The 16495-nt window shown below is 37.2% G+C and overlaps 1 protein-coding gene across 2 annotated transcripts; it reads right to left on the bottom strand.

Annotated features, from left to right (window-relative positions):
- Positions 1 to 191: 191 nt before the first annotated feature.
- Positions 192 to 16273, bottom strand: RSPH4A (radial spoke head component 4A). 2 transcript variants are annotated; one of them, XM_060030050.1, is made up of 6 exons: positions 15210 to 16273; positions 12565 to 12799; positions 6813 to 7544; positions 5606 to 5750; positions 2054 to 2171; positions 192 to 464 (listed from the first exon to the last, which is right to left on the bottom strand). In XM_060030050.1, the coding sequence occupies exons 1-6, from the start codon at positions 15881 to 15883 to the stop codon at positions 227 to 229; spliced, it is 2142 nt and encodes a 713-aa protein (XP_059886033.1). In that variant the 5' UTR covers positions 15884 to 16273; the 3' UTR covers positions 192 to 226. The 2 variants fall into 2 exon arrangements, with proteins under 2 accessions (XP_059886033.1, XP_059886031.1); XM_060030048.1 differs by lacking the exon at positions 5606 to 5750 and having other exon boundaries at positions 335 to 464.
- Between the last annotated feature and the right edge of the window lie 222 nt (positions 16274 to 16495).

The raw sequence follows: 16495 nt of genomic DNA on the forward strand, positions 1-16495 counted from the left end.
TGCACATCAATAGTTGCCTCTATATATATATATATATATATATATATATATATATATATATATATATATATATATATATATAGAGGCAACTATATGTATATGTGTGTGTGTGTGTGTGTGTGTGTATATATATATATATATATATATATATATATATATATATATCAGTCCCAAATAAGGAGTTTGTGTGTATCAGTCTCATAAAACTGGGCTAATTTTATTTTTATTAGTCATAGTCATCTTCCTCATCTTCATCTTCCTCAGTTTCTTCATTTTCCTCTGTTGAATTTACAGCTGCTTCTTGTGCAGCCCTGAAAGCCTGCTCCTCTTCCACACTAGGGTCATGCATTTCTGTAATTTCTGGTCCACTGGGGTACTCTTGATAAACTGGTGGTGGAACTGGAGGTGTATAGCTGTCTGGACTGTATTTATGACCCCAGCCTATGTAGAAATTTTCAAACTTTCTGTAAGTTAAAAAAAAATGTAGATCATTATATAATTTTTCAGTAAGAAAAATTGAACCTTCTTTTCTGTAAGGATAAGGTACTTAGAGTATCATAGTCCCATAATGTTAAAACAGTACAGTATATTTTAAATGCATTAGAGATGAAATATCCCTAAATGATTCTTTTACCACAGGGAATTACTATGATCCAAACTGCTTAAGCTGGTTAAGAAAACAGGGCCAGACCCTGTCAAAATGTACCCTACACCTGGACCACAGCCTTTCATCTTTTAATTATTTTCAGAAAAACAAAACAAAGCAATGAAGTTAAAAATTACATACCTTCCTTAGAGTTAGAAAGAATCAAGAAGTTGCCAACCTTGAAAACTCTTGGCTGGGTGAGAAGTCGGACTTGTGGTTAACAACCTATGTGTGTTTTCAGGTCTATCCTTGAGCAATTACAAAAGCTTTACATAGTTAGGCCTCACGGGGGGGAACTGCCCTCTCCACCCCAGACTTGGTGCATAGCCAGTGCACTGCAATCTCTAAGAGAGCGTTGTGGTCAAGGATTCTGGCCCCTCTGGCCTGTCATGCTCTTAACACAATTGTGTTCCTGGCCCAGGTGCCTTCATTCCCAGGCCTCTTCATCTGAGGCCTTCAGCAGAGGTCTTCTTCAGGCCCCTTTGCCAAGGCTTCCTAATGAGGGTTGGGTGAGAGAAGGGGAGACCTTATAGACACTTCCCCTACTCTTGACTCAGTACCCAGTACTTTTCCCTAGTCCTCCCCACCTTTCTCTGGTCACAGGTCCTTAAAACTGAAGGAGCCTTATGTGGGGACTTGCTTGTCATTGAGATGACCCCACAACTCTGCTGACCCATCTGACCTTCCACCAGTGTGCCATTCCATGGGGGCAAATGGAACGGGGTTGGGGTGGGGGGAATCAGTCCTTCAACTTGGTTATACCATCACAGTAAGTGATTAAAGGCTTAACATTTTCATTTCTGGCTTGTTGCTTTAATGGCTACTCTGACATTTGACCACTCAGCTCTCCAGCTCAGCCATGCTTCTGACACTAGGTTATTAAGTAAGAAATGGAAGCATAAGACAAATGAAAGTGTAAGCTCTGGGTGAGGAATTAAAGGACGTTTACTGTCCTCTTATCCTAACTCTTTTGAAAGTGATAGCCTAAATCATACATATTTTAAATTATTTTTTATCAAGATATCCAACAAAAATGATGAGATTTAAACTAAATACTGCTTAGAATTACCTCCATGAAATGAATATCAATTACTCAAATAATCATAGAAGAAAAAACATATTTTAGCTTTAATTGGATTAAAACATTTTATAAATATGTTTTATGGATATTGGATAAAAACATATTTATGGATATGGATAAAAACATATTTTAGCATTAATTGGATAATTCAGATGAAAAGGCAGAAGTCTGAATTACTCTAATGTTCTAAATTTGATGCTTTGTTGTATAAGATGGATGTTGTTTGAATTAATCTTATTCCATACACACGACATTCCAGTGATAACTTATAATTTCCAGAAGTTAAATAATCAAAATAATAGCCTTGTAAGTTGTCACATACTTACTTGCCATTGGAAAAGGCATATGCTCCAGTCCAAAGGTTGGATCTAAGGACTGCAATAGCATATTGAGTAATGAGATTTGAGGATAACCGTGTTGTCCAAGGCGGTATATTCTGGATCTCTGTAAACCAAAGAGAAATTCAAAATAGACTTAACTGCTAAATAGACAAGGATATACTGTGTAACAGAAAAGCTGTATTTATACATCTTAAAATACACACTTGACATGAAGTTAAAACATTAGCAGCTTAACATAAGAGCAGGAGGCTATTATATGAACGTTGTGTAAAAATGAAATTTGAAAAAAATGTGTATACATTTATATAGATATATATATACACACACATATGTGTGTATATATATATATTTGTGTTTATATGTGTATGTACATTTGTAAAGCAGAGAAAATAAGTTTTACAAGAGGAGACCTATGTGGCGGAGGGAAAAATACGTGATGACCAAATCATTATTATGAAAGAGAGCTAGGGTTATAAGCATGAATGCTCCAAAACTGAATAGGAAGAAAAAAAGAATATGAAAGCAATAGTAGATTAGAAAAAAACCAAAAACAGTACCTCATATTTTAGCTATGCCATGTGTTTATGATCTGTAGAATGCAAAACAAGAATGATAAAAAAGATAGCTATCAGCATTTCCACTAAGAGGTAGAGCCACCTTATACTTCCTCTGCAGTGCACTCCTGCAACCGCTGTCCTAGGCAGTTCTCGGTGGGGCCAGCTACATTACATTCTTTATTCCTACCATGCACTGTAGTGTGTGTGTGTGTGTGTGTGTGTGTGTGTGTGGACTGTAGTGTGTGTGTGTGTGTGTGTGTGTGTGTACACAGGTTTCTCCCGCTATCCAAAAGTAGAGCATTCCTATGAAACCTTTTTTAAGCTGAAATGACATAGAGTGAAGAAGCTGTTACCTTAGGACACATCTTGCTAATGTATTGACAAGATTAACTGAGATAAAGCATAGAAGCTCACAAGCACAGTTCAAAGCTATGGCAACTTGATGCTGAGATGCTGAGTGTAGTTCCTGGAGAAGGAGCTTGGAGGTGCCCCTCTGACAGATGGAAGTGTGTGCTGCTTCTATAACTGCTCACTGCAAAACAAGTGCTGTTTTTGCCTTTTTTTTTTTCTTCGTAAAAGAGAAAATCCTCTGGATTTCTATCAGTGAAAATAGGTACTAATGTAGTTCTCTCATAAAAGCAAAGTGGTGTAAGTCTATCTTTTGAAAAGCAGGAAATACCTGTGTATATATACATATATAGTATCAATATAGAGAGAGTATTTGGTATATATATAAAAATATATATTACATTGTATACATACATAGTATGGCATACCTTGTTTTATTGTGCTTAACAGGTATGGAGTTTTTTACAAATTGAAATTTTGTGGCAACCCTGCATCAAGGAAGTCTGCTGACACCATTTTTTCCAACAGCATTTGCTCACCTCGTGTCTCTGTAACATTTTGGTAATTCTCTCAGTATTTCAGACTTTTTCATTATTATTGTATTTGTTATGGTGATCTGTGATCTTTAATGTTACTATTGTAATTGTTTTGGGGTACCACAAACCATGCCCATGTAAAACAGAGAACTTAATTCTATAAATATTGTGTGTGTTCTGACTGCTCCAACAATGGTGAATTATGTTGTGCACCAGGAACTAATATTGTGCTGTAGGTCAATTATACTTCAAAAACAAACAAAAAAGCTCATAAAAAAAGAGATCAGGTTTGTGATTACCAGAGATGGTGGGTTGTCGGAGGGGGAATTGAAATTGAAGGAAGGTGGTCAAAAGGTACAAACATCCTAATAAGTAGGTACTAGGGATGTCATGTACAACATGATTAATATAATTAACACTGATGTGTGTTATATATGAAAGGTGTGAATAGAGTAAATCCTGAGAGTTCTCGTCACAACACAAGGAAAATTCTTTTTCATTTTTCTTTTTTAACTATATGAGATAATGGGTGGTGACTAAACTTATTGTGGTTATCATTTTGTGATGTATTTTAGTCAAATCATTGTCTTACACCTTAAACTTATACAGTGCTGTATGTCAATTATATCAATACAACTGGAAGGAAAAAATAAATAAATGGGAGAATTTAACAAATAAAATTTAAAAAGGAAAACCTGGAAAGGATTCACCTTTCTAGATGCCATTAAGAACATATATGACTCATGGGAAGTGGTCAAAATGTCAACATTAACAGGAGTTTGGAAGACATTGATTCCAACCCTCGTGGATGACTTTGAGGGGATCAAGACTTCAGTTGGAAGAAGTAATTGCAGATGTGGTGGAAATAGCAAGAGAACTGTAATTAGAAGTGGTGCCAGGGCTTCCCTGGTGGCGCAGTGGTTGAGAGTCCGTCTGCCGATGCAGGGGACACGGGCTCGTGCCCCGGTCCGGGAGGATCCCACATGCCGCGGAGCGGCTGGGCCCGTGAGCCATGGCCGCTGAGCCTGCGCGTCCGGAGCCTGTGCTCCGCAACGGGAGAGGCCGCAACAGTGAGAGGCCCGCGTAACACACACACACACAAAAAAAAGAAGTGACTGAATTGCTGCAATCTCATGATAAAACTTGAATGGTAAGGAGTTGCTTCTTGTGGATGAACAAAGACAGTGGTTTCTTGACATGGACATGGAATCTACTCCTGGTGAAAATGCTGTGAAGATTGTTGAAACGAATACAAAGGATTTACATATGACATAAACTTAGTTAATAAGCAGTGGCAGAGTTTGAGAAGATTGACTTCAGTTTTCTACTGTGAGTAAAATGCTATCAAACAGCTTTGCATGCTACTGAGAAATCGTTTGTGAAAGGAAGAGTCAATGTGGTAAACTTCCTTGTCGTCTTATTTTAAGACCCCAACCTTCACCAACCACCACCCTGATTAGTCAACAGCCATCAACATCAAGGAAAGACTCTCCAGCAGTAAAAAGATTATGAGTCGCTGAAGGCTCAGATGATGGTTAGCATTTTTTAGCAATACAATATTTTTTCTTCCAGTTTGATCTGTTTTTCTTTGTGTTTGCATGTATATTTGTTTTTTTTGTATAATTGACCTACAACACTATGTTAGTTCCTGTTACACAACATAGTGATTTTTTTCTATACATTTCAAAATGATCACCACGACAAGTTTAGCCACTTTGTATGTCACCATACAAAGGACTTTTTATTTGGACTATATTCCCCACACTGTACATTTCATACCCTTGACTCATTTATTTTGTAACTGGAAGTTTGTACCTCTTAATTTCCCTCACCTAATTCTCTCATCCTCCCACAATACAGTATTTTTTAATTAAGGTATGTACATATTTTGGGAAATAATGTTATTGCACACTTAATAGACTACAGTAGAGTGTAAACAAAACTTTTATATGCACTGGGAAACCAAAAAATTGACTCACTTTATTGCAGTGGTCTGGAATTTATCCTGCAATACCACCAAAGTTTGCTTGTATGTACATATGTACATACTTATGTATGCCTATACACACACACACACATATAGTGTGTAAAATTACCTAAATCTTCAGAGATTGGTGTCAAGAGAGGAGGCCCTACTTCCTGTTCTATGTAGTCAGGCTCTTCTCCTTCTTCTTCTTCTTCTTCTTCTTCTGCTTCTTCCTCCTCACTTTTTTGTATGGGGTTGAACCAATTACAGCGACCCTGGGTATAAATATTGGAAGATTTAGTAGTCTAACAAGGACCTTAAAATATCAAAATATTCTTTTGGATTGAAGTAATTTTCTGCATGACATCCCATTATGTGGCATATTGATCATTCATTCAACATATATTTACCAAAAGCTGTTTTGATCAATGTTATTTTAAGCATAGACTGTACTATTTATTTCAAGAATCTGCCCACTTCTTGAACTTACAGAACATTTATATATTAAAATCATTAGAACCTTGGTGAAGAAGGTAATCATTTTACTGATCTATGTGAAGGTAAGGTACTATTATTATTAATAACAAAAATGTGATAATAAGATTAGGTATGGAGTTTGGGGCTTATAATTTCTCATTTAATTAACTCATCTAGAGGTATTTAAGAATATCTCTTATGTACATCAAAGTATAATGAAGATTTTCTACCTGCAGATGAGACAGTTTAGCAGATTGATTAAGAGTATGGACTCTGGATCCATTCTGCCCATTCACATCTGACCCTGTTGTTTATTAGCTATATTCCCCTGTGACATTTCCTAAACCCTCTGCCTTAATTTCGTCATCTGTAAAATAAGGATATTAGTCTTTCATACAGTTGTGTTTTAAATGAGATAATACATATAAAGTGCTATTAAGAACAACTGGCAGAATAGGTTCTATATAACTGTTACAGAACACTATTTACTTGTTTTTGTTAGAATCTTTTATCATTCTTGGCAAAAAAAGTTCCTTGTATTATAAAAATAGAATAAAATAACTCCTACCAAAATTAATGTACCATCTATATTTAACATATAAAAAATAATTTCACAACACACCTAAATCTAAATCCTTATGTAACTTGTCAAATACTCCATAGAAATATTTATTTTATTTACATTTGCATCACAGGTTTATACTACTTGGCAATTATACAGTACTCTGTGTTTTCACTAGCTTTTTTAATTGTCTCTGGAGTCTGAAGGCCTTTGTCTTGTATCTATTGTATGCATTGTAGACAGAATTTAATAAATATTTGCTGACTAGATGATAGATTGAGAATTGCAAAGCCCCTACCTGAGGGAGTATATGTTGTACATGATGAACCCAATTGGATAGGGATTCCACTAGATCAATCACTTGGATTCCTTCAAAATCAGGGTTTTCTTCAAAGCTATCTCGCCTGCCTTCTGTTTCTTCCTCCTCTTCTCCTTCTTCTTCACCAAAATGATAGAATCCTAGAGGGCTGACCTGAGTCCCTGCTGAAATTCTGGCAATTTGTGCTCGTAAGTAATTACTCTCATTTCCTGGGAAGGGTGGGTAGCTTACGATGGGGGTATCCAATCGCCCAGTGAAAAATTTCTTGATTTTTCTTGCAATAACAATTTGTGCAGGTGTAACTGCTGGTAACTTCACCCATGGTCTTCCTGGTTCATTGCAAACAAAATAGACATATTTGTTGGCACCTGTTCTGCTTTCTTCCTTTGGAATAGACTGTGGGGCCTTGTAAAAGGACCTTGGTAATTCATCTTCATCAGCTTCATTGTCTCCATTGTCCCGCTCTTCAGGTACATCTTCCTCTTCCACCTCCTCTTCATCTTCTCCCTCACGGAATTCCACTTCAGCTACAATATAATTCATTTCCAGACCTAAGATCTTACCCCAGAAACGACATTTTTGGATTGGGTGGGTGTCAGTAAGCTGCTTGAGGGCAAGAAATATGCGATAAGTCTCATCAGTGCCCAAACCGACTCCAGCTTGTTCAAAATAAAAAGCTGACTCCATTACATTTGGAAGAGAGTGTTCTGCCTGGGAATACAATTGCTGTGATTAATATTTTATCCATAAGAGAACTGCTTGCAGTCTACCTTAATGTGATCCCTATTTTTAAAAACCATGACATTTTTCACAGAACTAGAACAATTAATTCTAAAATTTATATGGAACTACAGAAGACCCAGAATTGCCAAAGCAATCTGAGGGGGAAAAAAGCTGGAGGTATAACCCTCCCAGACTTCAGACAATACTACAATGCTATAGTAATCAAATCAGCATGGTTTTGGCACAAAAGCAGACATATAGATCAATGGAACAGAATAGAGAGCCCAGAAATAAACCCACACACCCATGGCCAATTAATCCATGACAAAGGAGATAAGAATATACAATGGAGAAAAGACAGTCTCTTCAGCAAGTGGTATTGGGAAAGCTGGACAGCTACATATAAATCAATGAAATTAGTACAGTCCCTCACACCATATACAAAAATAAACTGAAAATGGCTTAAAGAGCTGAATATAAGTCACAACACCATAAAACTCCTAGAAGAGAACATAGGCAAAACATTCTTGGACATAAATCATAGCAATAATTTCTTAGATCAGTCTCCCAAGGCAAAAGAAATAAAAGCAAAAATAAATGGGACCTAATCAAACTTACAAGCTTTTGCATAGCAAAAGAAAATATTAACAAAACATAAAGACAACCTAGGGAATGGGAGAAAATATTTGCAAATGATGCTGCTGACAAGGGGTCAATATCCAAAACATACAAACAGTTTATACAACTCAATATCAAAAAACAAACAACCCAATCAGAAAATGGGCAGAAAACCTAAATAGACATTTCTCCAAAGAAGATATACAGATGGGCAACAGGCACATGAAAAGATGCTCAAAATCACTAATTATTAGAGACTACAAATCAGAACCACAATAGGTATCACCTCACGCTGGTCGGAATAGCTATCATCAAAAAATCTACAAGGAGAAAAGGAACTCTCCTACGCTGTTGGTGGGAATGTAAATTGGTGTAGCCACTATGGAAAACAGTATGGAGGTTCCTTAAAAAATTCTAAATAGAACCATCATATGATCCAGCAGTTCCATGCCTGGGTATGTATCTGAAGAAAACAAAGACGCAACTGCAAAAGATACGTGCACCCTGATGTTTATAGCAGCACTATTTACAATAGCCAAGACATGGAAACAACCCAAGTTCCCATCAACAGATGACTGGTTTAAGAAGATGTGTATGGAATACTACTCAGCCATAAGAATGGACTATTGCCATTTGCAGCAACATGGATGGACCTAGAGAATATCATACTAAGTGAAGTAAGACGGGAAGACAAATATTATATATCACTTACATGTAGAATCTAAAAACTAATGTAAATGAATCTATATACAAAACAGAAACAGACTCACAGACACAGAAAACAAATTTATGGTTACCAAAGGGGAAAGGGAGTGGAGGGATAAATTAAGAGTATGGGATTAACAGATACAAACTATTATACATAAAATAGATAAGCAACAAGGATTTACTGTATAACACAGGAAACTATATTCAATATCTTGTAATAACCTACCATGGAAAAAAATAGTCCAACATCCTCTCCTTATAAGAAATATTTAAGTGGCCCCTTTACTATCTTGAAATAATAAAATGTAGCATACAGTAATATGTATAAAATAGATAACCAATAAGAACCTGCTGTAGTAAAAAATAAAATTCAAAAAACATTAAAAAATTTTAAAATGCCATATTTGCCAAATAAATAAATAAATATAGCAAAACCTACCTACAGATATTTAGAAAATAATTTTTATAAATATATGTTTATATACGTTTTTATATATCATACATTTACTAAATAAATATTTATAATATGGATATGGTAAGAAAGATATAGAGTAAATAAAAATCAATATGGGTGTAATATACAGGATAAATAAAAGGAATGTATAATAAGGTAAACGCTCAGGCATGACTACATTCGAAGACATAATTTAGTTAGATGCTTGCTTCTACTTATGATAAATAATTTTGGATTTAAAATGAGAAAAGCAGAAATAATTCCGAAAAAGAAATACAGGAAAATAAAAGGAGTCTCAAGTGAACTCTAGAAAAACATTTTTGAGAAAGTAGAAAATAACTTTAACTGAGCTAGGGATAACTTGGCAAGACAAACTTTAGACCCTGAGAAATTAAGAGCACTTTGCTATTCTTACAAATGATCTGCTCTTATTTGTATTATAACTTGAGTTGAAAAATAGAGTGTCAAAATAAGCATAATGACTTTTTTCAATCCTAATCTCATCTGATTGTAAGACTGTTTCTTTGGGATCTATTGCACCACGCGCTCTGATCCTACTCTGTCTTCTATAACTATTTCTTCTTAGTCTTTTTAATTAATTGAGGCCTAAATATCGGTGTCCTCAAAATTTCAGTCATCTCATCACTCAGCACTTTATGCCTAGAAGATTTCTCCCACACCAACCCAAGTGATATGTGGTTTTTAAAATCTACTTCTCTCACTCTGACTTTCCTCCTACATTTCACACCCTTATTCCTAGCCAGCCACGAGAACTTTCAATCTGAATATTTTCCAAAGATATCACCATCACTCAGTTTCCCGAACTAGAAAGTTCAGTCATCCTTGCTCCCTCTGACTCCCTTGACTCTCATATTTAGTTAAAGTCCTATTGATTCCACCACCTAAAGAGCTGTTGGCATTATCCCCTCCTCTTTAACATGCTAGTCTCCACCTGAACTACTTGTCCTGTCACAGAAGTCTGCTAATACTGTCTTCCTTGTCCCCATTCAAACCCTTCTTCTTTCATTCTGCTCCACATTACTACCAAAGTTATGTTCCTAAACCATAAGTCAGACCATGCTTTCTCTACTAAAAGCCTCTATTAATTTCCCACTGTACGCAAGAGATCAATTTCTTATCAATACACGGTGAGCAGTCTAGCTTTAAAGCACCCTGCTTGCTTCATTTCCTTCACTCAAAATCCCTCAAATCTGAAGTCAGTTTCCCAAATGCTAAATAATCTCTCTTGACATTTTATTGTGCTTTTGGCCCAGAATTTTATGCCTTATAGTCTTCACCTGGTGAACTTCTACTTATCCTTCATGATCCAAGTGAAATATCACTGCCATTACAAAGCATTGCCCAGACCCTAATGGCAGAGTTAGTTGCTCATAGCTTGTCGAAACAACGCAGTAGTAACTGCTACTATTCATTAAGTTTCTAGGATGTGCCAGATCCTTTATATATAGGACCTCTACCCCTCAAGTTGTTGCCATGTGATTATCCCTGAGGCTTGGAAAGGTTTAGTCATTTAGAGTCACACAGGGAATAAGTGATTGAACTAGGATTCAAATTCAGATCTAATTCAAAAGCCCCTGTTTTTTCCGCCATACCTCTATTACTGCAGTAGTCAAATAACTTTAATCTTTTTTTACCTCTTTCACTAGACTGTGACCAACGTAAAGTTAGAAAAGTCTTTTTTATGTGTATATGTCAGTACCTAGCATGCAGTAGGTATGTTTGCAAATCAATGGGTGAAGGAATAAATGAATGCTGACGACTAAGAACAGGAATTCTGGTGTGGTCAAAGACATGAATAGAAATATTAATACTCTAAACATACCAGTCTGGGACAGAGTTCCAAGAGCTACCTGTCTTCCTCTTCCTGAATCTTTCTACTCTCTGAGGTAGAACTTTTTATCTTCATCTGATGACTTGGTTCATCCTTTCTCTAAAACCAATCCTACTCTTTATTAGGAGGAATTGATGGAATCTGGTTAAGAGGCTCAGGTTCCAGCATCAAAACAGCTTATCTGTATTCTCATCCCAAAACCTAGTTCAGAACGTAGATCCCTGCCTTGTAATACTGTGCCTATAGATAGTGCAGTGCCCTATTCTCATACTGGAGTCGAACCTTCTTTGATAAACTCCTGCATGAGAGTGCCTGCCTTCTGTTTGATCCCCACATGCTGTTTGCCACCAGACTTGTCAATACTATATGTGGCTACATAATCAAGTGTTTGGAGTAAGATATTTTTAGAAAAGGTCAGCCAATATCAAATCCTTGACACCTATCACTTGTTCCTTCTGAGTATTCTATATCTCATTGTGTCAATTTGTGTCTCCCTATAACAGCTAAGGAGCTCTAGAGGGTAAACCTACTGTGCATATCCCTACTCCTCCTCTTTCTTTGACTGAACTCTATGTCCTTTTCTGAATATATGTTACTCCAAACATCAAATTTGCAAGTATGAGGACAGTTTTAAATAGTCTAATAGTAACAGAACATAGAAGCTCAGTAGATGTACAGTATAAATTACTCAGTAGAATAAATTACAAATATGCAGGCATTTAGGAAACAGTAGCATATACTGATTTGAAATATTTGGAGGTAAAATTTCAGTAATACAGCTGATTTTATTCTCGAATGATACCTTTTTATCTCTGTCACCAACTTTGTAAATATTTTCAGCAATTTATCTATGAGGATTAAAAGAAATATTTTATTTCTCTCCTCTTCTGTCTCATTGACATAATATATATACTGTCAAGACAAAATATGAAGAAGTAGCCTTGGAAGAGAATGCAAATGACATTAGTAGTTCTTTTAATTTTTCCAGTAAATTAAAGGGGAAAATATGCAACTTGATTTAAAGCCTAATTTTAAATTATGTGACATTTATTCATTCATTCAGCAAATATTTAATAAGAAACAGCTGCATACTCAGATCTGTACCAGGTACTTTGGAGAATATAAAAGATGAAGAAAACATTTTTTCTGATATCAAGCAGTTTAACCCTACAAACATATAAAACAGCTAAGCCTCTGAAATACTAAAACACTGTGTGAAAACATAAGAAACTCTAACCAAGGAAATGAGTGGTGTGAAATGAGGCTGCAATACTATTTAGTAAGCTATAAAAGGCAGTGGATATGAATTTAAAGCCACACCCCACTAACCTCAAAACCCTAAGGTTGACCTATTCAAATTTACAGGAGTGACTTACTATTTCATCTTCCATTTCTTGGTCAGCTCCTTCTAAATTTCCCTGGAGAAAAAGAGCTTTTTGGTTCTCTGCTATTTCATAGGCTGAAAGCATCTCATTCTCATTTTGGAGTGTATCCAGTTTTATACTAAAATGTTCCATCTTCACATCTTGGCTAACATTTTCAATGATGTCCACAGCATTTTCAGGACGCTTATCTAAGACCTTGGTCAGCATTTCAGAAAGATGATCATATCTATCCAAAAAGAGAAAATTCCAGATAATAACCCTGTCAAAAGCAGTTGAAAAACATTTCATGCATTCTCAGTGGGTTTTTAGGAAACTTCAAGAACTCGAAGACTTTAGATATTTTTAGTGGAAAAACACAGTAATTTCTACCACTGCCAAGAAAAACTCTGAGCATAAAATAAATCAAAGCAAGTTCTCTCTTTTTTTTTTTTTTGGCAGTGCTGTGTGGCTTATGGGATCTTAGCTTCCTGACCAGGGATTGAACCCTCACACCCTGCACTGGCAGGTGAAGTCTTAACCACTGGACCGCCAGGTTAGTTATTTTATTTTTTCTTTAATATCTGTATCTATCTCACGGATCTTAAGAATGTCAAAGAAAAATATGTAGATTATATGGGCAACCAATGTGAAGGCCAGTTTACAAATATTATATATGAAGAATATCATATTCTTTCTCAAAATATTGCTATTTTTATAAATGAACAGAAATATTATGACTGGCAAAAAAGAAGCAAGCAATTATTTTCTGTAGGCTTTTTATTCAACAATGTGAAATTTTATATTTTAGGCAAATATTGTTTTAATTGCGACAACAAAAAACAGCTTTCATGGCTGTCATACGTCAGCATATAGGAGATGGAGTTAAAGTTGTCCTTTACTAAAAGCCATTTTTAACTACAGGCTCTAAAGCACTTAGAAAATAATAGTGAATATTATGGAAGGTATTCATTTGTTACCTCAGAGACTTAATATTTGGAAATTAAATTAAATTCAGCTATTTAAGTAATGTCAGTTACAAAATCATTCAGTAAACGAAATTTTCCCATTTTTTGTTTTGTATTCAGTTTTAAATTGTGAATTTCAAGTGTTTATAATGAGCTCTTTTGGCATTTTATCAAAGTTTGTAAATTCATGCTTGTTATTTAACCCAGGGAATTGTGACAAGAAGTTTATATCAGTAATTCAAATAGAATCCACTGCTAAGCAGCAAATCACATCCCTGAAACGTAAGTAAATTGTAGTTAAAAACAGTAATTTATAAATAATATTTTAATTTGGGTTTTGTGAAGATTTCTCACATCGAATATTCATTGGTTTCTTATTCTTCAGACTTTAAAATTATACCTCATATTTTTAAAAGCCAAGTAATGGCTACAAACATTTGCCACATACTGTATATTGAATGGGCATTCATTTAATGTTTGCTGATTAATCAGGAGGCATCTCAGCAAATTACGTGGTAGATTAACTAGATTCAAAAGGTCCGGGCTGTATTTCCTGTACTTCCATTCATTAATTCATTCTTTATTCAGTAAATACCTGATAGCACTGTGCTAGGCATTAAGTATATAGTGGTGTACAAAACTCACATGGTCCCTCACTCTGAAGGCCTGCACTTAAGTGGGAGAGTCAGACATTAAATATAAGTCTATAAGTCTATGTACAATTATAAATGGCCTTACGTGCTATGAAGGAAAGAACAGGCAGTTATAATAGAGTTCTGTGGAAGTTGACTTCTAAAAGATGAGAAGCCAGCCAGGCAAAGACTTAGAAAGACTTAGGGCAGAAGCCTTTCAGGCAGAGGGAGCAGCATGGGAACTGAAGAGGACACGTGGCTAAAGCCTAGGGAGGGAAAGGTAAGAGTCAGTGAGTGCTGTAAGCCAGAGAAATCTTGAGCAAATTAATTTTTCCATGACTCAGTCCCCTCACTTAGAAAACAAGTGGATTGTATTAGATGTTTTCTCAAGTCCCTTCTAGCCCTAAAATTCTGTTGATTCTATTGTTATGTAACCCCGGCAGCAAGAATCTCTAGAAAATTATACTCAACGATAAGATCTGAATTTTAGCTATAATGGGATGGTCAGAACATTCTTGGGCCATTGATCACCACATTTTAAGAGATCTGGATAAAATGGCATGTATTTTTGGGTGGCCTGTATGGCGACCAATTCTCCTGGTTTGCCTAGGACTGAGAGGTTTCTCAGGATGCAGAACTTTCAGTGCTCAATCAGGACAGTTCCAGGTTAATGCAGGTAATCTATCACCCTAGCACTGGCCTGGGTGGGGACTCAAAACCAAGCCATATAAGCACTTAGAATGCTTAGATTTTGGTAGACAGTCCTTTTTTACAAGCATCTTGGAGAGATGCTTGGACTTCACTGTCTTTATGGTTTCTTTCAAACCCGACTCCACAATTCCTAGATTTTATTTCTGTGCACCTAGGGTCTTTAAAGAAGCTAGAAGAATCTCCACCAGTGACCTATTTTGAGTCCTATGATACAAAGAGTTATTAAGTCACTCTCTCACTCATACAGACGTTTCAGATATATTTCCATTCACCCACAGAAACACATCCCCACACAGAGATACTTTCCTTTGCCAAATTTCTCCCCCAACCCCCCTCCTCCAAGACTTACAGATTTAAGCCCGACTTGCTACTGGACTTTAGTAGGTAAGCCTTAGCATTCTGAATGGCAATCTCAAGCATGCTGGGGGCCACTTCAGAAGCCCCAGACTCAGGCTGATCCAGATCACAGTTACTGTTTGAGTCTTCTTCTTGAAAGATGTCAAATCTCAGCTCTTTCCGTTTAGAGTTGTTGTAGCTCACATCCCTCGGTCCATACAGGTGACATTTGGTTTGCTGAGACTGATGAAAAGTGTTTCCCTCTGATTGGCATGTTTGATGAGGAGTTGATTCTCCTTTATCAGATGATTGTTCCAAATGGTCAAAGTGAGGTGTCCCAGCTTCAGAAATCACACTAGTGGTCTTGTCTGACTGCCATGGTGCCATAAGGTCCTGCACGGCCAGAGCCAGGGGAGGAGTGGAAGAGGGCTCCTGAGATGGGGAAGGTGGAGATGACACACCTGGTCCTACGAGGTCATCCACAGTCGTGCTGGCTCCAGATTGGGGGATCCCAGGAGGGCTGCTCCTGGGCTGGGGTCCAGTTTCCGGCCCCTGCTCCGACTCTGAGGCCTCGGATAACCCAGGTTCAGGATCTTGGGAGGCTGTTACCATTTCTTCCCACGGTCGCCCTGTTTCCCCAAGTTCTTGGTGTTGTATTTTTTGTTTCAGGGGGGTCGAGTCTTCCATGGAAGGAGTCAAGAGGAAAAAAGTTCTGGATGAAGGGGGCGTGCAGATATGGAAGGAGGCAACGCAAGGCAGTGGCTTTGCTTAGGTCTGCTCGGCGATTTCTGGGTCCTAGTTGCTCTGCAAGTCGCAGCGTCCTATCTCCATAGCAACCCCAGGCAGGGTTCCCCTAAGAGAAATAACACACATCTGTTGCCAGGATTCTAGGGAGGAGACCAAGAAAGATGAAAATCCTAGATCTGTGATTTGGTGGAGCCTCTGCTCCTCTACCTAGCTCAGCCAATCCAATCTGCAGTCCGTCAGTCGCGGTTGGAAACCTGAGAACTGGTCCGACGCAGAGGAGGAGCCGCGACCCGGCGGGATGATTTTCAGGGTCTGATAGTTTGATTCAAGTTGCACGTTGAGGAGTGAGTCCTGCATTAGTGGAGGGACAATACATTTACAGAGCTTGTGTGTGTGTGTGTGTGTGTGTGTGTGTGTGAGAGAGAGAGAGAGAGAGAGAGAGAGAACGAGAGAGGGAGGGAGGGAGAGAGAAAGGAGGGATGGAGGGACGGAGCGAGGGGGAGACCTTGGTAATGTTGAGGTGCAGGTGACAATGAGACTCTAGTGTGCAGA

This window comes from Delphinus delphis, chromosome 14 (genome assembly GCF_949987515.2).
Source record: "Delphinus delphis chromosome 14, mDelDel1.2, whole genome shotgun sequence".
NCBI lineage: Eukaryota > Metazoa > Chordata > Mammalia > Artiodactyla > Delphinidae > Delphinus > Delphinus delphis.

Coding starts and splice junctions, on each gene's coding strand:
- RSPH4A (XM_060030050.1), bottom strand. CDS start 15,883: ATGGAAGACTCGACCCCCCTGAAACAAAAAATACAACACCAAGAACTT. Junction 7,545..12,564: donor AAGAAATGGAAGATGAAATA/GTAAGTCACTCC, acceptor TTGTATTCCCAG/GCAGAACACTCTCTTCCAAA. Junction 465..2,053: donor TATGCCTTTTCCAATGGCAA/GTAAGTATGTGA, acceptor TTTAACTTACAG/AAAGTTTGAAAATTTCTACA.